Here is a 27,148-nt window from a genome sequence, read left to right as displayed (position 1 = left end):
TTCCCGTAAGACAACTTCCGCTAGGAATGACAACAACAGACAGCTGTTGTCAAGATGGCGGATGGCTATGGAGGAGAAGAGGGTCCCCTGGACGCTAAAGAAGCCGGGGATCAAATTAAATCAATTTTGAGGCGTTGTAGAGGCCGTCCCAGGCTCACGGATTCTGACCGAGCACAAAGACGTCTCGAGTCCCGCAAGAAGTATGATGTTAGGCGAGTTTATCTTGGAGAATCTCACAAGGTTTGGAGTGAGCTTCGCCGGCGAACGAGGTTGAGTGACGCTGGACTTGCCGAGTACCTAATCCTGCTCAACTCCACGTATGGGGAGAGATACCAGCAAAAATACGGAGGGTATGTTTACGAATAATACATAAAATCAGAATATCAAACTAACTAGTAACTAATATTGTTTAGGTAGCATATCCCCTCTCGTCTTTTGTTGACATTCAGATAAATGTGAATCCTTTCCCCATGCCACTTCCTTTAATCAATTGGGTTAGCTAGCTCATGCTATCAACTCAATAGTGCTTAACGTTAACACAGTATCCTCATGCAATAAAGTTACTGTCATATTTATATTCCTGGCCGCTAGGAAGACCACCCTAGAAGTATGTGCAAAACTGAAAAGAGGTAAGAAAGAACAACACATTTTATCCACTTACCTATGAAGAAAGGTAGCCCTACATGAGGGATTGATTGATACATTTATGTCACTGTTGATACTTATTTTCTTACAGGGAAGAAGGAGAGAGTGTCTAGCCTTTGTAGCGTGGTGACCTGGTACCAGGATCACTCCCAGACCTGCCCACATGAACCGCAGCTCAGAGCTCTGGAACCACAACATGGATTCTCCACCTCTGCTATCTGGCAGTGTGATGCAGACCATTCATTTGTACAGCACCTCTCCTCACCACCTAGAGGGCCCAGTGATCCTGAGATGGAGACAGAGACAGAGGAGGAAGTTGACAGGGACACTGGGACAGAGGAAACCGGAGGAATCATGACCAGGAGGAGGAGGAGAGAGACAGATGCCCACAGACAGCTCACTGGTAAGAGATACAGTACATTCAGATACTAATTTGGCTTTTAATTGTTCAGGGTCACATGTAACAGTATGGGAACCACTGATCTGACATAAACCAAGTAACCTGTATTTAAATGCATCTGTATTCTGTACACTTTCCTAGATGCAGGAGGGGATTTGGAAGTGGCCGGAGCTCTGGTGACTATCAATCAGGTGGAGCAGGCCACGGCTCTCAGCCAGCTCCCAGGGATGGAGGCCCCATCTAGGGAAACTCCACTAACGGAGCACCTCTCTGAGAACCAGTCTGTCTGGGAGATGGAGGTGGTGATGGAGGCAGGCAGACAGCAAGCCCAGGAGTCTGACAATGAGGGGACAGGTTACAATGCTGTAGGGGAGGACATCAACCCAGAGGAGGAGGCGGAGGACCTGAGAAGAGACAGAGGAGATGAAGGAGTGGGTACATCACAAGATGGCTACGAGTGTGTTGTAGTGACTGCATCCTTAACTGACAGACTGGACAAAACCGATGAGGAGGACACCACACAGACAATGTGTGACACAGTTGGTGTAGACACTCAGCCCAACCTCCATCCAGTCCCAGTCTCTTTGCAGGTGCCTGGGCAGGGGGAGCTGTTTGATTCTCAGACACTACAGACTGTGGGGACCAGCTGTGAGATACCAGACCAGCGAGGAACTCTGGAGGGTTCTCAGGTTTAAAAAAAAAACGTGTTGGGTCTAATACTCATTAGTCATTTGTCTTGGAATTTTATCACAATCAAGTATTTGTCGTCCCTGAAAGCACTGCCTTATATAGTAGTCATATTAACATGTAGCCTATCCTATGTCCCTCTCCCTGTCATTCCTAGCTGATCATCATCACTGGCCCCAGCTACGAGGCTTTGGCGTCCGAGGGCATCCAGCTCAACATGGGGGGCGGAGACGTGGAGGAGGTCACCTGCACTGTCATAGAGGGTGTGGCTTACAACCAAATGTGCCAGTCAGGGGCAGACTTTAGGACGACAGAGGAAGACTCCATCACAGGTACTGCTGGCACAGAGTATTTTAGCCTTTGCTAACACCGACAGACAATGCATTCGAATATGCTGTAATTGCTGTATATGCTTATTAAAGGATACTGACATTGACAAGAATCAATTAAGAATAGGTTGCTATTCCAATGGTTTGAGACATTTTTCTCTCAACCCCTCAGGCCTGAGTGACAAGGAGCTGCTCCAGTCCAGTGTTGAGTCTCATGGCTTGGAGCCCACCTGTGAGAGGGAGCTACAGAGGGGCCTGAGCAGGTGAGTGGCCAGCATGGAGAATTATGGGGATCACATCTGTAGAGACAAACTTGGATGGACATGCCATTTTCATTCCTGTCTTGACTTCCTCAGAGCACTTCTGTAGACTAACCACAGGCATCGCTCCCTTTTCTATTTCAGATGTAGGAGGAGCAGACGAGGTCCTGTCATCGAGGCAGACGGAATGCTCAAGATGTTCCACTGTCCGTATGAAGGCTGTAGTCAGGTCTATGTAGCCATCAGCAGCTTTCAGGTAAATAGGCTCTTTCAAGCACTCGCCACTTCAGATTTTGCCTTGATTTGGAACACCTGGACCTTGTAGTGCCATCAAGTTCAGAATAAAGGAAATAGAAATGTACATGTTGCTGTAACTACCATTTCATGCTGTGATTCATAATATGTACTTTTTGTTCTTTGTATGTTCCCTGCAGAACCATGTGAATCTGGTTCACAGGAAGGGGAGGACCAAGGTGTGCCCCCACCCTGGCTGCGGCAAGAAGTTCTATCTGTCAAACCACCTGCATCGCCACATGATCATCCACTCAGGTGGGCACACACATACAAACAACTCTAAATACTGATATACATTGGCGCATGAGCTAGTAGGAATAACTTTGTCCCCTCATTTTTCAACAAAGTTTGTCGCAGATGCCGATCTAATTCTTCATCAAACTTTGTGTAGGAGTCCGAGACTTCATCTGTGAAACGTGTGGGAAATCGTTCAAACGGAAGAATCACTTGGAGGTTCACCGGCGCACGCACACAGGAGAGACGCCCCTTCAGTGAGTGAAACACTTTGATCACTCACATGTTTTTACTCCCAGACAGTTTATTTCATTTTCTCAACACATTTTATATTTAGGTTTTGTACAATATATGCAATTTTGTCTGCCAAACAGAAATGACAATATGTTGCACTCCTAAAAACATTTTCTGCAGATTAGAATAATCTTTAATGTTTCCCCTTCGTCTTGTCTCCCTCCTCTACTTCTTCTGCAGGTGTGAGATCTGTGGGTACCAGTGTCGCCAGCGAGCATCTCTCAACTGGCACATGAAGAAACACACCCCCGAGGCCCACTACAACTTCACCTGCGAACACTGCGGCAAGAGGTTTGAAAAGCTTGACAGCGTTAAATTCCACAAGTTAAAGAGCCACCCAGACAAACAGGCAACGTGAAGGGCAGTGCTGCTGGAATGTGCATTAAATATCAGCTGGCCAGGGTCAGACCAGAATGGGACTGAATCTGTCTGACAAAATAAAACAATAGAGGAAGAGTGCCCATAGAGACAGGTATGACCTTTTGGGGAAAGAGCAGCTCTTTTGAATGAACACTTAGGACATTGCTTAGTCTCCCTCCCTATAATGGGCTTTAGACCATGTTCTCAAAGCTGTGCTGGACACAGCCTTTTCAGAGCTCACAGAGGCAGCCTTGCTGTTGGTGTAGTACATTTCAGCACAGTTGTTTACATAATGTGTTGTATGCCTCTAAACCATACTGTCTCTATACCATATTATTAACATATCCATTGATTTTCTTTTCTTTTTTAAATTCATTTTTATACACTTGTCATCCACATACTTTTTTCCAACAAGTACATTAAAACTATGTCATTTTTGTTAATGGTTGTGTTCTCACGTCAATACATGTACATGAACTGATGCCTACTGGTAAAATGCCAAAACTAACTTAACTTACATATTCATGGGGAAATGAAAATGTAACCTATTGAGTATTAATTGTAACAATGTACATGGATGTAAAGGACATGATGTCATGTATTCAGCAAGAAGAGTTGTGTTGTCACACAAGTGGGCTGCTTACATTGAAGTAGAGAATTGGTAATATTTTGGTCTACAGTCTTTGTCGTTGACCTGACCAAGGAGTAGTCTTTTTGAGTGAAAGTCTTGCATCATCTTTCAGGTCTGTCTATGTTGTGCTGTGTGTCTATGAACAGAGTGATGTTGTCTTGTGGTTCTAAAATGGCAAATGTAATTTAAAATCGCTAATTTATAGTCATGTTCTTTTCCTGTTTTCTGTATCACTGAAATTATCAATGTAAAATATGTGAATATGACCTAAATAGATTATGTACATATTTCTGGAAGAGACATTTGTTTGAGACAAATGTAAAATAAAAAAGGAGTACTGTATTGGAGTTTAGGATTGTCTGATGTGGCAAGGAAAGGCATAATGTGAGTGTTGACACAATGAACTGGCAAACATGTATTTTTAGTGCATGGTGGGATGAATGTAAGACACATACCAGATGTGACACCAATGGCTGGTGTGACATAAATGTTCAAAATAATTTCATTGATGTTGAGTAAGTCAAGGTATTTGAATGCTAATGCTCTAACCTGATATAAATGGTCATTAGACTTAGCTAAAATCATATACATTTACGTCATTTAGCAGACGCTCTTATCCAGAGCGACTTACAAATTGGTGCATTCACCTTATGATAGTCAGTGGGACAACCACTTTTACCAATGAAATAAATAAAAACAATCTATCATTTTCTAATTTTGTTTTTTTTTAAATCTAGAGTATATTTTTAATTTTCATTTGTTTTATATATATATGTTTTTTATTTATTTAATATTATTATTTTATTTATTTATTTTTGTGGGGGTGGGGTGGGGTGGGGGGGTAGAATGATTACTTTTATACTATCCCAGGTATTCCTTAAAGAGGTAGGGTTTCAAGTGTCCGGAAGGTGGTCAGTGACTCCGCTGTCCTGGCGTCATGAGGGAGCTTGTTCCACCATTGGGGTGCCAGAGCAGCGAACAGTTTTGACTGGGCTGAGCGGGAACTGTGCTTCCGCAGAGGTAGGGGGACCAGCAGGCCAGAGGTGGAAGAACGCAATGCCCTCGTTTGGGTGTAGGGACTGATCAGAGCCTGAAGGTAAGGAGGTGCCGTTCCCCTCACAGCTCCGTAGGCAAGCACCATGGTCTTGTAGCAGATGCGAGCATCAACTGGAAGCCAGTGGAGTGTGCGGAGGAGCGGGGTGACTTCAGAGAACTTGGGAAGGTTGAACACCAGACGGGCTGCAGCGTTCTGGATGAGTTGTAGGGGTTTAATGGCACAGGCAGAGAACCCAGCCAACAGCGAGTTGTTATACTCACCGCAATACTGTATTAAAGTAACTGTCCAGTATTTCCAGATTTCTATTAGGTATGACCGAAAGGGTAATTAATTACAATATGAGTCAAATAGTTTTACTTCCAATGTATTTTAATTAAGTATGTTAAAATGCAGCTTTTCTGTGTTGGAATGGTGTGGGCGTACCCCAACAACAGAATGGTGTTGGGCATATACCGGTCGTAAAAAATATTCATGAGTAGACCGCTGATTGGGCAGCTCATCCTCCTCAGTAGGATGACATCATGCTCTTTGAGGAAATAGTAAGCATTTTTGAAACCGTCTGTTTGAGATACAAGTTTGAGGTGTTTTTTAAAAAGTGTTTTTTCTCCAATTTAAGCTTTGGCCACATACGAGTATAGGATGTCAACAACATTATTTGGGAGTCCCATAGGGCGGCGCACAATTGGCAGAGCGTCGTCCAGGTTAGGGGATGATTTGGCCGGGGGGGCTTTACTTGGCTCATCGCGCTCTAGCAACTCCTTGTGGTGGTCCGGGCACCTGGTCGTCAGTTGAACGGTGTTTCCTCCAACACATTGGTGCAGCTGGCTTCTGGGTTAAGTGAGCGGGTGTTAAGAAGCGCGGCTTGGCGGGTCATGTTTCGGAGGACGCATGACTCAACCGTCGCCTCTCCCGAGCCTGTTGGGGAGTTGCAGCGATGAGACAAGATCGTAATCACGAAAAAGGGGGGTTACATTAAACAAATATATATATACACTGCTCAAAAAAATAAAGGGAACACTAAAATAACACATCCTAGATCTGAATGAATGAAATAATCTTATTAAATACTTTTTTCTTTACATAGTTGAATGTGCTGACAACAAAATCACACAAAAATTATCAATGGAAATCAAATTTATCAACCCATGGAGGTCTGGATTTGGAGTCACCCTCAATTAAAAAAACACACTACAGGCTGATCCAACTTTGATGTAATGTCCTTAAAACAAGTCAAAATGAGGCTCAGTAGTGTGTGTGGCCTCCACGTGCCTGTATGACCTCCCTACAACGCCTGGGCATGCTCCTGATGAGGTGGCGGATGGTCTCCTGAGGGATCTCCTCCCAGACCTGGACTAAAGCATCCGCCAACTCCTGGACAGTCTGTGGTGCAACGTGGCGTTGGTGGATGGAGCGAGACATGATGTCCCAGATGTGCTCAATTGGATTCAGGTCTGGGGAACGGGCGGGCCAGTCCATAGCATCAATGCCTTCCTCTTGCAGGAACTGCTGACACACTCCAGCCACATGAGGTCTAGCATTGTCTTGCATTAGGAGGAACCAAGGGCCAACCGCACCAGCATATGGTCTCACAAGGGGTCTGAGGATCTCATCTCGGTACCTACTGGCAGTCAGGCTACCTCTGGCGAGCACATGGAGGGCTGTGCGGCCCCCCAAAGAAATGCCACCCCACACCATGACTGACCCACCGCCAAACCGTTCATGCTGGAGGATGTTGCAGGCAGCAGAACGTTCTCCACGGCGTCTCCAGACTCTGTCACGTCTGTCACATGTGCTCAGTGTGAACCTGCTTTCATCTGTGAAGAGCACAGGGCGCCAGTGGCGAATTTGCCAATCTTGGTGTTCTCTGGCGGAGGTAGCAGTCCTGCTGCTGGGTTGTTGCCCTCCTACGGCCTCCTCCACGTCTCCTGATGTACTGGCCTGTCTCCTGGTAGCGCCTCCATGCTCTGGACACTACGCTGACAGACACAGCAAACCTTCTTGCCACAGCTCGCATTGATGTGCCATCCTGGATGAGCTGCACTACCTGAGCCACTTGTGTGGGTTGTAGACTCCGTCTCATGCTACCACTAAACGTGACCAAAACATCAGCCAGGAAGCATAGGAACTGAGAAGTGGTCTGTGGTCACCACCTGCAAAACCAGTCCTTTATTGGGGGTGTCTTGCTAATTGCCTATAATTTCCACCTGTTGTCTATTCCATTTGCACAACAGCATGTGAAATCTATTGTCAATCAATGTTGCTTCCTAAGTGGACAGTTTGATTTCACAGAAGTGTGATTGACTTGGAGTTAGATTGTGTTGTTTAAGTGTTCCCGTTATTTTTTTGAGCAGTGTATGTACAAATAAAGTGTTTGTCATAGGAAGACTTATGAGGTCAAAGTCTGAGCTAATTTTTAAGCGAGAGAAACATTCCGGCTGATTAATTATCTTATGTCTATAAAACAATGACTTCAATGGAACTCACATAGTCATGTGAAAAATTAAATCAGGTCCTATAGTATATACTATTTTCTTTAAAATCTATAGATATATATTCCTTCTCTGCTTCCATACCATTCACATGTCTCCAAAATCCTACTTGAATATACAGTGATGCCACAGGTAAAAATGGTGATAGAAGAATGTGCTTATGCCTGTGTGTATGTAGCTTTAACATTGCTGTGACACTCCCTCAGGTGGGACTTCTACTCCACAGGGAAGTGAGCTCTTTGCCTCTGAAACCTGCCTCACTCCCACCTGTTTTCCTCAGCTCTCCCCCTCCCTCCCTCCCTGTTTATAACCAACCTGCAGTCACGGAGAAGCACAGGAACAGAACGAGAGAGAGAGTGTGTGTAGGAGAGAGAAAAACGCAATACAGGTCACTCTCCGAGGACACGGTAAATCAGCCAGTCTACTGACTCCCACACTCCTGTAAACAGCCTCCATCACCTCAGGGAAGGTAAGCCTCAGACTCCCTCTCTTTCTCTCTACGTCTCAACCACAGGAGGTTGGTGGCACCTTAATTGGGGAGGACAGCCTCGTGGTAATGGCTGGAGCAGAATCAGTGGAATGGTATCAAATACATCAAACACATGGTTTGATGCCATTCCATTGGATCCGTTCTAGCCATTACTATGAGCCGTCCTCCCCTCAACAGCCTCCACTGGTCTCAACGTAACCTGTTGTACCACTCCATTGTAAGGTAGGCTATTGTAAGTGAGAATAATAATAATAATAATAATAATAATAATATGCCATTTAGCAGACGCTTTTATCCAAAGCGACTTACAGTCATACATTTTTGTGTATGGGTGGTCCCGGGGATCGAACCCACTACAAGGGTTGACTCATCTGGTTGTTGAAAATGTAGTTATTTGGTTTTGTGTTTTATATTCTCCTGTAGTCAGGGGCAGTGTCTATACTTTCTTTCCTCTAGTCGTTAATTTGCATGTTTGTCAACAAACATTGGCTATCTTGATCATCATTCCGGGAAATGTTTGTCACCAGGTGTGTCCCCACTGGCTTTCCTAGTGGATGAATTCATTATCCCAGTCTTCATGACTGAATACCACATTATTCCTAACATGATATCAACAAAGCTATGCCACTCACTCTGTCATATTATTCAGCAGCTTAAAGAACACTTTCCAGGAAATTCACCTGATCATTGTAGCTATTGATTTCGTTTTTAGGTTTTTCTTGTCTAAATTATGTTCTTCACATTGGGATTGTGGGTTATTTAGCTGCTTTGTGTTTATTGCATTTGAATTTTCAAAGCATGTAAAGTCCTAAGGGCCCTAGCTACTGTATATTATCCTCATCTTCGTGTAACAGTGTCAATTTATTTTTCAAAACATGAAAGCACCAATATAATGTGTCGACTCATTACAATACAGTGCCCTGAGGTTGTAATTCACAGTCTAGCTCAAAATGGCAGTCCTCAACATTTCTGTTGGTGTCTTTGTACTCTATGTTCATGGCTCCTGGCTGGGATGTTTTGTTAGTCATTTGCATGTGACTGTGGTTGTTAATACATCACCAGGCCAACTATGGCCACTGCTGTTGCCTATGGCTTTGTGAAGGCGGAAGTTGAGTGGCCACTTGCAAGAAAAACTCTGGGAATGAAAGGGGGAAAACCAACTCAAGATATGTTGCTATGCGCCCACTGGCCCCCTTCATATGATTAACCTGATGCTCATGGCTAAACATTGACACAGTGATAAACATCCTGACGTTTAGCATCCATCTCTCAGTACTTGTACTGTATGCCATTTCACTTTCTAAGTACTCTATCTGGGACCGTATAAGATAAACACACAATTATGAATACTGTAATCATAAAATCCCAAAGCATGTGACACACTTGTCAATCAGAAACTCCCTGACAGAGTTCCCTGTCACACTACTGGTGCTACTGCCACAGAGTGCTATTGTTTTGTTATTGCCGTTATTAAGAATAAGATACAGTACAAACCAGTTGTCGTTTAGTCACTCAATCACTGTTCCCATCCTATGGGGTCAAATGCAGTCAGACACACTAGGGACAGACAGTCCTAAACGCACACAGCGGTAAAGGGCACCACATGGGGTCATAAAACAGAGAAGGATGAGATGATCCACAGATGATTTAACTAGCAAAATGTGACAGGTCATAAACCTGCAATGTGTCTGTGTGTGTGTAATGGGCTCCTGTGTTTAATAGGCCCCCGATTGACACTGAGGGCGAGGAAGATAAAGTTCCTTACAACTTCCTTGTACAGTCTGGACAGGTGATGGACACTGTTCTCATCTGAAGAGCAGACCATGTCCAACATTTTGATAGTTTTCTTGTAATTAGATGTCTTTTGCATTGCAAATGTACTGGCCCCAGGTGAAGGAGGGTTTTCAGACATGGAATTATGGTCTGCCTCTTTGTAGCATTTTAATCTATTTTCATAACACTGATCATCCTTTTATTTGTTTAGGGGCCCATTTATATGAAAATACAGTGGGACATGCTGCCTTGTCATTGCCTTTGGACTTTCCTTAATTCTAAAGCAAAGGCTCACTTAACTCTCATTGGTGTTGGGAAAGTGGACTGTACAGTAAATGTCATATGACATTAGTAAAAAAAAAAGCAAGGGCTCTCTTGACTGTTCTAGGATGATATGGCGATAGGGAGGATAAGTTAAGTGGCTGGTGTTTTTCCCCACTCCTTCCCTCTGTCACGGTTTCGGCCGAGGCTGCTCCTCCTCCTGGTTCGGGCAGGCATCGGCGGTCGTCGTCCCCGGAGTACTAGCTGCCACCGATCTATGTTTCATGTTCGTTTGGTTTGGTCTTGATGTTGTACACCTGTGTCTAGTTAGTCCTCATTAGTGTTCTATTTAAGTCTCGTTGGGTGTGTCTGTGTTTGTGTGTGATTATTTCTGTCGTGTGTTGTGCTTGTTTTGCTTTCGCTCGGTTGAGCTTCACTCCACTGTGTTGGAGCGTTTACGCACATGTTTAGTGCGCCTTTTGTTTGTGTCGCCTTCGTGCGTATTTTCGCCTTCGGGCAAGTTTTGTTCGTATTTTCCTTGTTGGAATTTGAACTAAAGTCTTTTGGACTATACTTCAGTGTCCTGCGCTTGATTCCACCACTACACCCACCTACAGCATTCTTGACACCCTCCCACGTCTTACTGTAGATGACAAAGGGCTGGTTTCCTGGTAACAAGTCAGAGACGGCAAACAGCATCAAGGAGTGTGTAGAATTGTTAATCCGTCACCTAATTAGCCAGACATAACAATTAATTTCAAATGACACGGAACAACTCTAAAGTTGTAAAGAAACGCTTTGTCTTTGTTGTTTGACAGAATTTATGTTTGCTTCCTTAGTGACTGATTCTGTGTCCACAAAACCATAACTGTCACCTTCCAATTTCATTCAAAATTTGTCAAATGTTTATTCAGGAAATGCAGAAAGGTTCCTGGTGTAAGTTTGCAAGATAAGATTGTGGCCAAAACCCTCAACATACAATTTCCATAATGTCATTGATAAATAACAAGGTAAGAAGTACATAATTTAGCTGTCATGTTAAGATGGTACTTCACCATTTAATTAAAGAGAACCTTTGCTCATTATGCTTCATCCTCTAACCATATGCTTCACCCTCTAACCATATGCTTCCTCCTCTAACCAGGCCTATAGACAGCAGGCTATAGACATAGGCAGTAGATTTAGTTCAGACATTTGACCTCTGATCTCATCTTAATGATTCAAAGTCCCATATAATTTGTAAACATTCTCATCATTACCATAGATGATTAATCATAACAATGTTCCCTTTCTCTCCCTTTTCCTCTTCTTTTCTTCCAGGCAGAAGAATTCATCAAGAATGGGTTGCTTTGGATTTCTCAAAGTCATGATGTTTGCCTTCAATGGCATCATCTTTGTAAGTTGGAGATGTTTTCGTCTTTCTGAGTAAACTATTGATGATAATAGCGATGGAGTTAATTTATGCTTCACAATAATGAATATGCAGGCACTCAAAACACTCCTTATCGCTCCTTATCACTTATCACTCCTTATCCTTATTCTGTGTCCCAGAAAAACATTATCTAAACTGCAATGTGAAAAAGTTATGAGAACATGAAACAAAAGGATAGACATGACATTTATCGTGGTTTTACTACTTTTTATGACACAGACATGTCATTTTGGACCATTTTATAGAGTGTGAAAGAAGAAAATGTTAGAGTTGACGCAAAGATGAGGCAAAAAAATACATAAATAAGATTAGGCACAGAGTATAATAGTGTGATGTGCTGCAAGGCAAATACAGCATGAATGTCAGAGAATGCGAAGAAGCTATTAAATAAAAAAATATATAGTGGGGGAAAAAAGTATTTAGTCAGCCACCAATTGTGCAAGTTCTCCCACTTAAAAAGATGAGAGAGGCCTGTAATTTTAATCATAGGTACACGTCAACTATGACAGACAAATTGAGAATTTTCTTTCCAGAAAATCACATTGTAGGATTTTTTATGATTTTATTTGCAAATTATGGTGGAAAATAAGTATTTGGTCACCTACAAACAAGCAAGATTTCTAGCTCTCACAGACCTGTAACTTCTTCTTTAAGAGGCTCCTCTGTCCTCCACTCGTTACCTGTATTAATGGCACCTGTTTGAACTTGTTATCAGTATAAAAGACACCTGTCCACAACCTCAAACAGTCACACTCCAAACTCCACTATGGCCAAGACCAAAGAGCTGTCAAAGGACACCACAAACAAAATTGTAGACCTGCACCAGGCTGGGAAGACTGAATCTGCAATAGGTAAGCAGCTTGTGTCATGAATTTCTATCTCTAATTCAACCTAAGCTTGAATCATTACCAGAGGTTGTAGGGCTCTGGTTTTAATCATAAATGATTCAAGGTCCACAACCAGCAAGAATGATCTGTATTTTTATTCATGGAGAGCTCTGGCGCCAAAACCCATACACTCCTGTTTTATACCCCTTGACACACAAAGGCACTTTGCTCCGCCCACCTTTAGGAGGCTTTTTTAAACCCGTTTTCTCAGTCCACTTCACCCTGGAATGTTTAGTCCCACCCCCTCTGCTAGTGGGTTGCCACTACATTATAACTCTAACACCGTTCACACATTTATACTGTATTTGGGGTGAAATCCTTTAGTCATTATTCTTAAAATACAAATTAATCTAACAGCTTGGTTTGAAGAAATCAACTGTGGGAGCAATTATTAGGAAATGGAAGACATACAAGACCACTGATAATCTCCCTCGATCTGGGGCTCCACGTAAGATCTCACCTCATGGGGTCAAAATGATCACAAGAACGGTGAGTAAAAATCCCAGAACCACACGGGGGGACCTAGTGAATGACCTGCAGAGAGCTGGGACCAAAGTAACAAAGCCTACCATCAGTAACACACTACGCCGCCAGGGACTCAAATCCTGCAGTGCCAGACGTGTCCCCCTGCTTAAGCCAGTACATGTCCAGGCCCGTCTGAAGTTTGCTAGAGTGCATTTGGATGATCCAGAAGAGGATTGGGAGAATGTCATATGGTCAGATGAAACCAAAATAGAACTTTTTGGTCAAAACTCAACTTGTCGTGTTTGGAGGACAAAGAATGCTGAGTTGCATCCAAAGAACACCATACCTACTGTGAAGCATGGGGGTGGAAACATCATGCTTTGGGGCTGTTTTTCTGCAAAGGGACCAGGACGACTGATCCGTGTAAAGGAAAGAATGAATGGGGCCATGTATCGTGAGATTTTGAGTGAAAACCTCCTTCCATCAGCAAGGGCATTGAAGATGAAACGTGGCTGGGTCTTTCAGCATGACAATGATCTCAAACACACCGCCCGGGCAACAAAGGAGTGGCTTCGTAAGAAGCATTTCAAGGTCCTGGAGTGGCCTAGCCAGTCTCCAGATCTCAACCCCATAGAAAATCTTTGGAGGGAGTTGAAAGTCAGTGTTGCCCAGCGACAGCCCCAAAACATCACTGCTCTAGAGGAGATCTGCATGGAGGAATGGGCCAAAATACCAGCAACAGTGTGTGAAAACCTTGTGAAGACTTACAGAAAACGTTTGACCTGTGTCATTGCCAACAAAGGGTATATAACAAAGTATTGAGAAACTTTTGTTATTGACCAAATACTTATTTTCCACCATAATTTGCAAAAAAATTCATAAAAAATCCTACAATGTGATTTTCTGGAATTTTTTTTTCTCATTTTGTCTGTCATAGTTGACATGTACCTATGATGAAAATTACAGGCCTCTCATCTTTTTAAGTGGGAGAACTTGCACAATTGGTGGCTGACTAAATACTTTTTTCCCCCACTGTATATATACACTACCGTTAAAAGGTTGGGGTCACTTAGAAATGTCCTTGTATTCGAAAGATTAGCAATTTTTTTGTCCATTAAAATAACATAAAATTGATCAGAAATACAGTGTAGACACTGTTAATGTTATGTATGGCTATTGTAACTGGAAACGGCTGATTTTTTTTATTTTTATATCTACATAGGCGTACAGAGGCCCATTATCAGCAACCATCAGTCCTGTGTTCCAATGGCATGTTGTGTTTGCTAATCCAAGTTTATCATTTTAAAAGGCTAATTGATCATTAGAAAACTATTTTGCAATTATGTTAGCACAGCTGAAAACTGTTGTGCTGATTAAAGAAGCAATAAAACTGGCCTTCTTGAGACTAGTTGAGTATCTGGAGCATCAGCAATTGTGGGTTCGATTACAGGCTCAAAATGGCCAGAAACAAATAACTTTCTTCTGAAACTCGTCAGTCTATTCTTGTTCTGAGAAATGAAGGCTATTCCATGCGAGAAATTGCCAAGAAACTGAAGATCTCGTACAACGCTGTGTACTACTCCCTTCACAGAACAGCGCAAACTGGCTCGAATCAGAATAGAAAGAGGAGTGGGAGGCCCCGGTGCACAACTGAGCAAGAGGACAAATACATTAGTGTCTAGTTTGAGAAACAGACGCCTCACAGGTCCTCAACTGGCAGCTTCATTAAATAGTACCCGCAAAACACCAGTCTCAACGTCAACAGTGAAGAGGCGACTCCGGGATGCTGACCTTCTAGGCAGAGTTGCAAAGAAAAAGCCATATCTTAGACTGGCCAATAAAAAGAAAAGATGAAGATGGGCAGTCTGAGATATGGCTTTTTCTTTGCAACTCTGCCTAGAAGGTAAGCATCCTTCTAGGCTCACAAGGCAAAATATTATGTGGTCTGATGAGACAAAAATGTAATTATTTGGCCTGAATGCAAAGCACTATGTCTGAAGAAAGCCAGGCACCGCTCATCATCCGTCTAACACCATCCCTATCTAACACCATCCCTACCGTGAAGCATGGTGGTGGCAGCTTTATGCTATGGGGATGCTTTTCAGCGGCAGGGACTGGGAGACTGGTATGGATAGAGGGAACAATAAATGGAGCCTAATACAGGCAAATCCTTAATGAGAACCGGCTTCAGAGTGCAAACGACCTTAGACTGGGGTGAAGATTTACGTTCCAACAGGACCATGACTCCAAGCATACACCCAAAGCAACGCTGGAATGGCTTCAGAACAAGAATATTAAAGTCATTGAGGGGCCCAGCCAAAGCCCAGACTTGAATCCAATTGAAAATCTGTAGAAAGACCTGAAAATTCCAGTTCACCGCCGCTCCCCATCTAATTTAACAGAGCTTGAGAACATCTGCAAGGAAGAATGGGAGAAAATCCCCAAATCCAGATGTGCAAAGCTGATAGACATAGACACTGACTCAAAGCTGTAATCGCCGCCAAAGGTGCTTCTACAAAGTATTGACTCAAGGGTGTGAATACTTATGTACAGTAAATGGGATTTCTGTATTTCATTTTCAAGGAATGTGCCAACATTTCTAAAAACATGTTTTCACTTTGTCATTATGGGGTATTGTGTGTGTGTGTGTGTGTGTGTGTGTGTGTGTAGATGGGTTAGGGGAAAAATCAATTTAATCAATTTTGAATTCAGGCTGTAACACAACCAAATGTAGAATAAGTCAAGAAGTATGAATACTTTCAGAAGGCACTGTATGTGCATGTCAGGTAAGACAAAGGGCAGCAGTTGATGTGGTCTTCATTGAATGAATGGAAACCACCCTACAATGCTATGCTCTCTTCCCCCAGTTGGCGGGCGCTGCCATCCTGGGCGTGGGGATCTGGGTGAAGGTGGACAGCGGCACCATCCTGGGGTTCCTCCAGGGGATAAAAGACGCTCCGGCGGAGATGAGCCAGATCCTCAACGTGGGCTACCTGTTGATTGCTGTGGGGGCAGTGCTGCTGGTCATAGGCTTCCTGGGCTGCTGTGGCGCTATGAAGGAGAGCAGGTGTATGCTGCTCCTGGTAGGTCACCTCAAACCTGAGCTATTCAGTATATGTTGTCACCAGTGTAATGTATACTGACTCAGTCAACAAGCTTGATTGTCAAGCTCCTCATATCTCCTTTAAGGATTTTCCACAGTAGAGTAGGTAGCTACACAGAACTAAAATATAAACTGAACAATTTCAAAGATTTTACTGAGTTCCAGTTCATATAAGGAAATCAGTCAATTGAAATAAATAAATTAAGCCCTAATCTATGGATTTCACATGACTGGTCACAGATACCTTTAAAAAAAAGTAGGGGCGTGGATCAGAAAACCAGTCAGTATCTGGTGTGACCACCATTTTGCCTCATGCAGGGCGACAACTACTTTGCATATTCTTTATAATTTTTTTACCCCTTTTTTCTCCCTAATTTCATGATATCCAATTGGTAGTTACAGTCTTGTCCCATCGCTGCAACTCCTGTACGGACTCGGGAGAGGCGAAGGTCGAGAGCCACGCGTCCTCCGAAACACGACCCGCCAAGCCGCACTGCTTCTTGACACACTGCTCGCTTAACCCGTAAGCTAGCCACACCAATGTGTCGGAGGAAACACTGTACAGCTGGTGACCTCACTGTACAGCTGGTGAAGTCATTGTGCATGCGCCCGGCCACCACAAGGAGTCGCTAGAGCGCAATGGGACAAGGACATCCCAGCCGGTCAAACCCTCCACTAACCTGGACGACGCTGGGCTAATTGTGCGCCGCCTCATGGGTCTCCAGGTTGCGGCCGGCTACGACACAGCGCGGGATCGAACCCGGATCTGTAGTGACGCCTCTAGCACTGCGATGCAATACCTTCGGCCGCTGCGCCACTCAGGAGGCTCTTCCTTCGCATAGAGTTGATCAGGCTGTTGAATGTGGCCTGTGGAATGATGTCCCATGCCTCTTAAATGGCTGTGCGAAGTTGCAGGATATTGGCGGGAACTGGAACAAGCTGTCGTACACATCAATCCAGAGCATCCCAAACATACTTAATGGGTGACATGTCTGGTGAGTATGCAGGCCATGGAAGAACTGGGACATTTTCAGCTTCCAGTAATTGTGTACAGATCCTTGCGACATATGGCTGTGCATTATCATGCTGAAACATGAGGTAATGGTGGATGAATGGCACGACAATGTGCCTCAGGATCTCGTCACGGTATCTCTGTGCATTCAAATTGCCATCGATAAACTGCAGTTGTGTTTGTTGTCCGTAGCTTATGCCTGCCCATACCATAACCCCACCGCCACCATGGGGCACTCTGTTCACAACGTTGACATCAGCAAACCGCTTGCCCACACGACGCCATCTGCCCAGTACAGTTGAAACCGGGATTAATCTGTGAAGAGCACACTTATCCAGCATGCCAGTGGCCATTGAAGGTGAGCATTTGCCCACTGAAGTTGGTTATGACGCCGAACTGCAGTCAGGTCAAGACCCTGGAGAGGACGACGAGCACGCAGATGAGCTTCCCTGAGACTGTTTCTGACAATTTGTGCAGAAATTCTTTGGTTGTGCAAACCCACAGTTCCATCAGCTGTCCAGGTGGCTGGTCTTAGACAATCCCGCAGGTGAAGAAGCCAGATGAGGAGGTCCTGGGCTGGCGTGGTTACACGTGGTCTGCGGTTGTGAGGCCGTTTGGACGTACTGCCAAATTCTCTAAAACAACGTTGGAGGCGGCTTATGGTAGAGAAATTAACATTACATTCTCTGGCAACAGCTCTGGTGGACATTCCTGCTGTCAGCATGCCAAATGCACGCTCCCTCAAAACTTGAGACATCTATGGCATTGTGTTGTGTGACAACTGCACATTTTAGAGTGGCCTTTTATTGTCCCCAGCACAAAGTGCACCTGTGTAATGATCGTACTGTTTAATCCGTTTCTTGATATGCCACACCTGTCAGGTGGATGGATTATCTTGGGAAAGGAGAAATGCTTACTAACATGGATGTAAACACATTTCTGCACAACATTTGAGAGAAATAAGCTTTTTGTGCTTATGGAACATTTCTGGGATCTTTTTATTTCAGCTCATGAAACATGGGACCAACACTTTACATGTTGTGTTTATATTTTTGTTCAATATGTATGAAATGTGTGTAAATACACTGTAAACAGTTTTCTCAGTCCAAACTCTCTTCCTTACGGTCTCCTTTTTCTAGTTCTTTGTGATCGTGTTGGTGGTGTTCATCGCAGAGGTGGCTGGTGCAGTGGTGATCCTGGTATTTAAACCCTTGGTAAGCGTACATAGAGAGCCCATTCACTCACCTCATATTGCTAAAGGGGGGTAAAGACTGTCTGTGGAGAATTTGATGAAAAGACTACACTCTTAGAAAGGTGCTATCTAGAACCTAAAAGGGTTATTCGGCTGTCCCCATAGGAGAACCCTTTGATGAACCCTTTTTGGTTCCAGGTAGAACTATTTTGGGTTCCATGAGAACCCTTTCCACAGAGGGTTCTACATGGAACCCAAAAGGGTTCTAACTGGAACTCTACCTTGAACCAAAAAGGGTCCTCCTATGGGGACAGCCGAAGAACCCTTTTGGAACCCTTTTTCTAAGAGTGTGTGATTTGTGTTATGTCTTTCAGGCAGGTGAGTTGATTGAGAAACTGGGCACCAAAGCGGTTCAGAACATTAGGAAGGACTATGGAGCAAATTCAGACGTCACCGCTCTCTGGAATGCTACTATGGATACGGTACTTTACAATATCCTACCGGCCTGTTTTAATACCTTGGAAACATATTAGGCCTACAAATAATGTCTCAAATAACATTATTATGTCATTATATTTGCCTGTGTATTAGAAATCTTATTCAGTTTTGTCAATAGAATTGTTCTAATATGAACTGTCTCTGTGTCCACTCTAGCTGAAGTGCTGTGGATTCTACAACTATACAGACTTCACTGGCTCTCCATTTGAAAACTACACCCATCTCTATCCTCAACAGTGCTGCAACAGTCCTTTTTTAAGCTTTTGTAATCATACAAGTGCTGTAGTCAGTGCGGGTCCAAACTTGGTACGAGCTCTGAACTCATCACCTCAACAAGTTAATCACACTCCATCCATACTCAAACTCATCAATGGAAGGCCCATTTAGGAATGTAACACACTTTACAGTTGGACATCCAGTGGCCTCACCTGTCTAAATAACTGTATTACATTTGTGTGTCCCCACAGACAATCACCGGCTGCTTCCAAAGGTTTAAGCAACTGATTGATCAAAACAGTATTGTCATTGTGGCAGTGGCATTGGGAATCTCTGTCCTTGAGGTACTGTTGACTCCTTCCCTCCCTCAGTCAATTTCTATCAAACATAGCAAGGTCACAATCTCATTGTTTTGATATTTTTTGAAATACCACAAATGTAGATGCTTTGATGCAAATGATATGCAAATTCAACAAAAAGAATGTGATGTTGTGTTCAGTTTCACACAGTGGGCTTTGTTTAAAAGTTTTGCATAACCTAAGCATTTATTTACTGTTCCTGTTTCCCTAGATATTGGCGATGGTTGTCTCCATGACTTTGTACTGCATAATAGGCTCAAAGATTGACTGAAAACCAATGGAGGAAGGAGGGCCATAGAGACATCTGCCTGGATGGCATCTCTGGACCCTCCTTAGGACAACTATGGGGATGGATGCATAACAATCTCTGAAATCACCAAGGCTGAAGAGAAATCTAAGGAAGCTTTGTGATAAGGAGAGGCACCCCACCATTGAACTGAGCCAGCTTAAATTAAATCCTGTACAAGATTATTGGATATGGGAAAATGTCTATTTGTATTGAAATATTGTACTGTATACATATTTCACCTGAAAATGATGCTGTCTTACATTTAGATTGAAGCAATGCAATGTGTCCTATGTCCATTCCACTCTGCACAGTATCATCAAGGTTTATATTAAAATAACATTATCAATTCACTGTCAGGAAATATATATATGTGCCACTTTTTTATTATTTAATTAATTGATTTTCAACAGATGCTACATGCTCTGGAGAATGAATAAAAAGGTTGCAACTTGCAACACTGAAAATAAGTTTAACCTCTTAAGGATCGGACCCTTTTTTTCAATTTTCGTCTAAAATGACATACCCAAATCTAATTGCCTGTAACTCAGGACCTGAAGCAAGGATATGCATATTCTTTATACCATTTGAAAGGAAACTTTGAAGTTTGTGGAAGTGTGAAATTAATGTAGGAGAATATAACACATTAGATCTGGTAAAAGATAATACAAACAAAAAACATGCTGTTGAGACTCTGCTGTTGGGACAGCTTTATGTAGGCCCTAACAGTTTGTGGGCACCGTTTGTCACCATTATAGTGCAATTCATGTATTGTTTAGTGTTGTGTAATGGCTTTGCTGGCATGCATCCCACTTTTTTTTTGTTTTGTTGCCGCACCTAGATTTACATGCTAAAATCGCCACTGGCTGCTGGAGATTCTTTCTTTAGTGTCTGTCTGTTCAGAAAGGATGCAAAACGGAGATTCACAACAACACGGAGTTGCTAAACCCAGAGGCGCAACATCGCGAGACTTCCAGGAATGCTTGCGAAACAGACCAAACCGAACAGGCCGGTGTTTGTAGTTCAAAAAGTCAATGAGAGAAGTGAAATCTAAAGGCACAACCTAGATTCGAGCCAATGTCTTAAGTAGTTGAACATGTTATTACTCCAACCTCGTGAAAGTGACGACAAACTGACACGTTTTTATTTTCGCAAAAAACAACTTTATATCGAAGGAGTGTATTAGATTTGACGGCCTGCACATGCGCAGTTCGGCGCGAGACGACAGTTAGACCCGATTACGTATTTCTACGCATGAGTTTAGCTAGCCAACGTCGCCATGACGATGACATCGCCTACAAGTTTGATTGGGGATTTCTATTGGAGAAGCAGTTTTAGACTTTCTTCATACTGTGCTGTCTTTGACCAAAGTGTGTGACTGGACCCAGAACATGACACCTGTTGGCCAGGCAGACACAGACAGTTGGCAGCAAGTAGGCCTTAATAGCAGTAGGCCTAAATCGTCTGGACCTATTAAAAGTAAGGACAGACGGTCCTTATTTTTTCATGTGACCATTTAGCCTATGCTAACTAATGCTAACGTTAGCTAGCTATCTAAAATTGCGCTAGCTAGCTAATTTAACTATAATGTCTAAACATAGAGGGTTGACTAGTTAATTTTGGGCATGTTAAAGTAACGTGTTTGCTAACGTTAGCTAGCTAAGTTAGCTACCTACCAGTAGCAAGCGATCCATGGTCAGGTCACTAACGTTAGCTAGCTACAGTACCTAGTCTAAATAGGCTAATAGTTAGCTTGCCGCGTTAGTTAGCTAACGCTAGCCACATCGAACTGATCGTTAATGTTAGTCAATTTTTAAAGGGGCAATCTGGGGTTGGTACATCCATTTTTTAATCTATATTTTTAATTAGTGATACTATTAGCTAGCTATTTACTCTTGAAGAATATAACTCATACATTTATCATGAGCTTAGCGTTAGTTAAACTGCTTGCCACATTAAAACCCATATTTATTCCATTGTTTGTAATTATAAACAAACACTGTACAACTTCAAAACATGGTTAACATTTGGATCTAATGGATGGTCAGTCCTGGCATCCATAGCTCCATCTATGAATTTGAGAGTAGTAACATTTATTCAGCCCCATCCCTCAGCTGTTTACCCAAAATGTGTCTCATTAGCTAGTATTATTATAAGCCTATCCTGTTCTGTATAATTTTGTCATGTCTTTTCTCCTTTGATTATAGAAGGTCGAACTCGCAAAATGGCTAGACATGACAAACTGTACTCATGGATGCGGTATTTGATGTTGCTGCTTTGTGTGATACTTGTTGTAAGTAGCTAACTGTTGCCTAGCTAACAAACAAAGCCCTGTTGAACTGTGCCTGTGTTTGAAATGCAAATAATTAACATTCTTCTATAACCTATCATGTAAACTGTTCTTGGCTAGCTATATCTTCAGAAATATAGTTGCCCTCTCATAAAACCTAGGTTTGTGAATGCATTGCAAAAGTCAAACACACAGAAGAAGACAGCAACTGCTGTTGTTGTCATTGTAATATTACCTAGCCTCAGAAATCTAACTGGCAAAACATAGAAGAAAAATAGACAAGTCCATAACAACTCAAATGCAATTTATTAGTTGATGATGAAAAAATAATAATATTGAAAGAACACCACAATCCTCTCCCCTCCAGATAAGTGGCTTTGTGCTGCTGGGGCTTGGTGCATGGATTAGATATGGAGCAGCTACCTTTGTGGATGTCCTTGGTCCCTATTCGTCTCAGCTCATCTACATCAGCTACATCTGTATTGGTATGGGCTCAGTGCTGTCTTTCACGGGTCTCATCGGCTGCTGTGGGGCTTGGAAAGAGAACCGCTTCTTCATCATGCTGGTGCGAGACAACAGTTGTGCAGTCAATTTCAAGGCACCAGACAGTAATTGTCTTACTGTGTTATACTACTGCAGAGTTGTAAATGTCCCAATCTTTACCCCCTACAAGCTTCAATAAGAGGCAACATTTTCACTATCCCTGTTTTTTTTGTAACCTGAACAGTTTTTCTTCATCGTGACAATGCTGTTTGTTGCTGAAATCATTGGGACTATTTTTGTCTTGACGTACCGGAATCTGGTAAGAATAATTGAACACTCCTGGCATCTGTATCATCAAGAAGGCAAACGTATATCATAATTTAGAGCCCTGTAAATTATTCAATTATTTGTATGATATAGCCTAGCCAGGCTATGCCTTTCGATAAACTGTGATGTCTATATGTGACAGGTTAGCTTAGTGGTACGTGATGCAAGCAAGAATTCCCTTATGACTGCCTATATGGGCCCAGCGGCAACAGACCCCATCTCAACAGCATGGAACACAGTCATGATCAAGGTGAGATGCTCTAATGGGGAAAGGTCCAAATAGGCTTGGCTTTACTATTTGGTTCCTTTGACCACCAGAGCATCCCAGACAGTAGTTATTACAGCTAATGTCTTTGATTTCTTTATTGGTTTTTCATCTCTTAGTTCAAATGCTGTGGCTTTGAGAACTCGACAGTAGATTTCAAGGGCTCTGTGTTCAGTACAACCACAGGTTTGAACTACCCTAAGACATGCTGCATGAACAAGACCCTTGCAGACTGTGACGGTATCACCATCACTCCAAGTCTGATCCAACCACAGGTAACCAAACCCAGTGCCTCACTGCACTATGTTGTATCAGTCTGTGCTCTAATGCTGTAAAGCCTTAAGCCAAATGCCCCCTGTGTGTTTCCCCAAGAGCTGCTTTGGTAAGGTCATCACAGTGATCAGACAGCAGAGTGTCATTCTGGGATCAGCAGCTGGCTGCATATGTATGATGGAGGTATGCTATGGGAGAATCTCAATTGGTTTTGCTTGACTCCTTGCGTCCTCTCCTCCGTCTTCTCCTCGCCTCTTTTTGAAAAAGGTCAAAAGTAATCAAGGATAGGAGTCGAGGATAGGAAACGTGTAAAAAAAGTGCTTGTATGAAATGACTCTTTCTCCACTAGCTCGTCATCAAGCAGATGACGTTTACAGAGGAATCGCAAAATACATGTGAAAAGTGGTAAAAATAAATGAAGATAAAAGGATTAGTAGAGTATCCTTTTAAAATCTGTGCATGCTTTTCTCATCCGAGTAAACAGCTGATTCAAAGGGTGTGTGGCAGATTTCAAAACTCTTTGTGGAGGATGCACTTCAGTATCCTTTGCCGAACAAAGTAATCGAGGGGAGCAAACTCCTCTGTTCGCCTACGAACGATTTTCAACTGTCCTCGACCACTCGACCACTTATCGGTTTCCGGGTCATGGAGGAGAGGAGGACGGAGGAGTCGAGGAGAGGACTTTTCACAATTGAGAATCTCCCTATGAGTTACGCTGCTCCCTTAAGGTCTTCTGGAGAACTTTAACCTCTCTCAGACCTAATAACTATTGCTGGAAACAACTGTACTTTTTAAAGCAAAGTAATACTTTTTCTACAGTAGCTCACCATTAGGACCTAAAGAGACATTCTTTGACAAGTATTCTTAGTTTGCTTACTAAACTCAGCAAAAAAAGAAACGTCCTCACTGTCAACTGCGTTTATTTTCAGACATAAACTGAACAAGTTCCACAGACATGTGACTAACAGAAATTGAATAATGTGTCCCTGAACAAAGGGGGGTTAAAATCAAAAGTAACAGTCAGTATCTGGTGTGGCCACCAGCTGCATTAAGTACTGCAGTGCATCTCCTCATGGACTGCACCAGATTTGCCAGTTCTTGCTGTGAGATGTTACCCCACTCTTCCACCAAGGCACCTGCAAGTTCCTGGACATTTCTGGGGGGAATGGCCCTAGCCCTCACCCTCCGTTCCTACAGGTTCCAGACGTGATCAATGGGATTGAGATCCGGGCTCTTCGCTGGTCATGGCAGAACACTGACATTCCTGTCTTGCAGGAAATCACGCACAGAACGAGCAGTATGGCTGGTGGCATTGTCATGCTGGAGGGTCATGTCAGGATGAGCCTGCAGGAAGGGTACCACATGAGGGAGGAGGATGTCTTCCCTGTAACGCACAGTGTTGAGATTGCCTGCAATGACAACAAGCTCAGTCCGATGATGCTGTGACACACCGCCCCAGACCATGACGGACCCTCCACCTTCAAATCGATTCCGCTCCAGAGTACAGGCCTCGGTGTAACGCTCATTCCTATGACGATAAACGCGAATCCGACCATCACCCCTGGTGAGACAAAACCGCGACTCGTCAGTGAAGAGCACGACGGTGGGTTTGTGCCCATAGGTGACGTTGTTGCCGGTGATGTCTGGTGAGGACCTGCCTTACAACAGGCCTACAAGCCCTCAGTCCAGCCTCTCTCAGCCTATTGTGGACAGTCTGAGCACTGATGGAGGGATTGTGCGTTCCTGGTGTAACTCGGGCAGTTGTTGTTGCCGGATGTACCGATCCTGTGCAGGTGTTGTTACATGTGGTCTGCCACTGCGAGGACGATCAGTTGTCCGTCCTGTCTTCCTGTAGCGCTGTCTTAGGCGTCTCACAGTACGGACATTGCAATTTATTGCCCTGGCCACATCTGCAGTCCTCATGCCTCCTTGCAGCATGCCTAAGGCACGTTCACACAGATGAGCAGGGACCCTGGGCATCTTTCTTTTGGTGTTTTTCAGAGTCAGTAGAAAGGCCTCTTTAGTGTCCTAAGTTTTCATAACTGTGACCTTAATTGACTACCGTCTGTAAGCTGTTAGTGTCTTAACGACCGTTCCACAGGTGCATGTTCATTAATTATGGTTAATTGAACAAGCATGGGAAACGGTGTTTAAACCCTTTACAATTAAGATCTGTGAAGTTATTTGGATTTTTACGAATTATCTTTGAAAGACAGGGTCCTGAAAAAGGGACGTTTCATTTTTTGCTGAGTTGATCTATTCTATAGCAATTGGTTGCTGAACAGATAATGTTGCTTGGCTTCAAGTCATTGTTTTCCTATCCTCTCTTCTCTTTGCAGTTATCCTCCATGATCCTTGCCATGGTTTTGTTTGTGAAGCTGGGGCTCATGAGGCATCCTTGGTGAAGCCAAAGGGTCCATCCACACCTGGAGGACACCAACAACCCCCACAGGCAACAATAAAGTTCTGCTAAACAATAAAAGTTAGTGTGTTTTCCTTAGATGAAATCTGATCTGTTATTTTGGTTATATTAAAAGTTAATTATATTTATTTTAAAGCTATGTACTTTGTTTTCACTGGGAATGGGAAACCTAGTCAGTATGCATAACTGAATGCATTCAACCGAAATGCATCTTCCGCATTTAACTCAACCCCTCTGAATCAGAGAGGTGTGGGGGGCTGCCTTAATCGACATCATCGGCACCCGGGCAGCAGTTATTGTTGGGGGTTAACTGCCTTGCTCAAGGGCAAAATGGCAGATTTTTCCACTTTTCCGGCTCAGGGATTCTAACCAGCGACCTTTCAGTTACTGGCCTAACGCTCTTAACCGCTAGACTTCCTGCCACCCCACTTTATGTTAAATTCCAACAGAATGTGTATTCTGCAATCAGCTCAGTTGAATTTTAGTGCTCACAAATATGACAACAGCGCCCTCATGTGAATTTATAAATTAGTGAAGTGTAGAGAGAATACATTTAAATCTAAACTACCTCCCATGCATATTTTTACATTTAAGATTAAGGTGACTTGATACAATTCTATGCAATAGCTGCTTCTATTTACACAAAATAGCTGATTGAGGTAGAACTATTATTTACTTTGATAATGTTTATTATTATTTTTTACATCTATTGCAACTATTGTTGATAAGGTGTAGAATATGTTCAAAAATAATATAAAATAAGTGACACTTGAAGGCCACATCTAAAATCCCTGTGATTACAGGGACTGTCTGTCCACTTACAAGGGCTGTGTTTCGTGTAGGCTTACCCTGGCGTGACGTTTTGATAACCGTGTAAATCTCTCTAGGACAAGGTGACTTATCAATATCCTCGCCTGTATTTACCTCCCAAAAATGAAATGCTAATTAGCTGCTAATGTGGCTATCATAAAGAACTACAAATGCCATGATGATCTGGACGAGACTGCCGAATCAAGGCAAAGGTAAGAATCTCTGGATTAACTATCTAATGTTAGTTAAATGTAGTAATTCATAAATTGGCTAAATTTCTTTAAATGGACAATTCTGTGAACTGTGTTGTGCAAGTTTTAAATTGACCTGTTAGCAAAGGTGCCCGCTAGAGATGAAGTGCAGGAGCTTGCAGGGATTTGTAGTTTTGCAAGATGTCTACTTTGATGCTAATAAGCATTTTTGAATCTGAGAGTAAATAGAGACGAATATTTTGATAAAATTCACCTGGTCTGAGAGAGATTGACATGGCTATCAAAATGTTACCCCAGGGTAAACCTACACGAAACACAGCCCTTATTTAAGTGTTTCTAAAATCACATGGGAAAAATAAAAGATGGAAAAACGATTGGAACCAATCCCCCGTTTGACCGCTAGGTTTTATGG

The 27,148-nt window shown here is 43.0% G+C and overlaps 3 protein-coding genes across 5 annotated transcripts; all 3 read left to right on the top strand.

Annotated features, from left to right (window-relative positions):
- Positions 1 to 31: 31 nt before the first annotated feature.
- LOC121569414 (zinc finger protein 653) lies at positions 32 to 4,792 on the top strand. Its single transcript, XM_041880347.1, has 10 exons — positions 32 to 350; positions 592 to 629; positions 737 to 1,048; positions 1,187 to 1,734; positions 1,890 to 2,064; positions 2,234 to 2,324; positions 2,466 to 2,577; positions 2,756 to 2,870; positions 3,007 to 3,106; positions 3,324 to 4,792. The coding sequence occupies exons 1-10, from the start codon at positions 55 to 57 to the stop codon at positions 3,499 to 3,501; spliced, it is 1,965 nt and encodes a 654-aa protein (XP_041736281.1). The 5' UTR covers positions 32 to 54; the 3' UTR covers positions 3,502 to 4,792.
- A 3,196-nt stretch (positions 4,793 to 7,988) lies between these two features.
- On the top strand, positions 7,989 to 20,125 carry LOC121570504 (tetraspanin-1). The gene is made up of 8 exons (XM_041881964.2): positions 7,989 to 8,149; positions 11,525 to 11,600; positions 15,856 to 16,071; positions 18,243 to 18,317; positions 18,670 to 18,777; positions 18,950 to 19,099; positions 19,261 to 19,353; positions 19,580 to 20,125. The coding sequence occupies exons 2-8, from the start codon at positions 11,544 to 11,546 to the stop codon at positions 19,637 to 19,639; spliced, it is 759 nt and encodes a 252-aa protein (XP_041737898.1). The 5' UTR covers positions 7,989 to 8,149; positions 11,525 to 11,543; the 3' UTR covers positions 19,640 to 20,125.
- A 787-nt stretch (positions 20,126 to 20,912) lies between these two features.
- On the top strand, positions 20,913 to 25,768 carry LOC121570503 (tetraspanin-16). Of its 3 annotated transcripts, XM_041881961.2 has the most exons (8): positions 20,914 to 21,133; positions 21,862 to 21,947; positions 22,312 to 22,509; positions 22,672 to 22,746; positions 22,897 to 23,004; positions 23,139 to 23,294; positions 23,392 to 23,475; positions 25,632 to 25,768. In XM_041881961.2, the coding sequence occupies exons 1-8, from the start codon at positions 21,046 to 21,048 to the stop codon at positions 25,695 to 25,697; spliced, it is 861 nt and encodes a 286-aa protein (XP_041737895.1). In that variant the 5' UTR covers positions 20,914 to 21,045; the 3' UTR covers positions 25,698 to 25,768. The 3 variants fall into 3 exon arrangements, with proteins under 3 accessions (XP_041737897.1, XP_041737896.1, XP_041737895.1); XM_041881963.2 differs by lacking the exon at positions 22,897 to 23,004 and having other exon boundaries at positions 20,913 to 21,133; XM_041881962.2 differs by lacking the exon at positions 23,392 to 23,475 and having other exon boundaries at positions 20,913 to 21,133.
- Positions 25,769 to 27,148: the final 1,380 nt, after the last annotated feature.

This window comes from Coregonus clupeaformis, chromosome 7 (genome assembly GCF_020615455.1).
Source record: "Coregonus clupeaformis isolate EN_2021a chromosome 7, ASM2061545v1, whole genome shotgun sequence".
Taxonomy (NCBI): Eukaryota; Metazoa; Chordata; class Actinopteri; order Salmoniformes; family Salmonidae; genus Coregonus; species Coregonus clupeaformis.
Note: the sequence above shows the minus strand (reverse complement) of the source record. Positions and strands in the feature narration are given on the sequence as shown.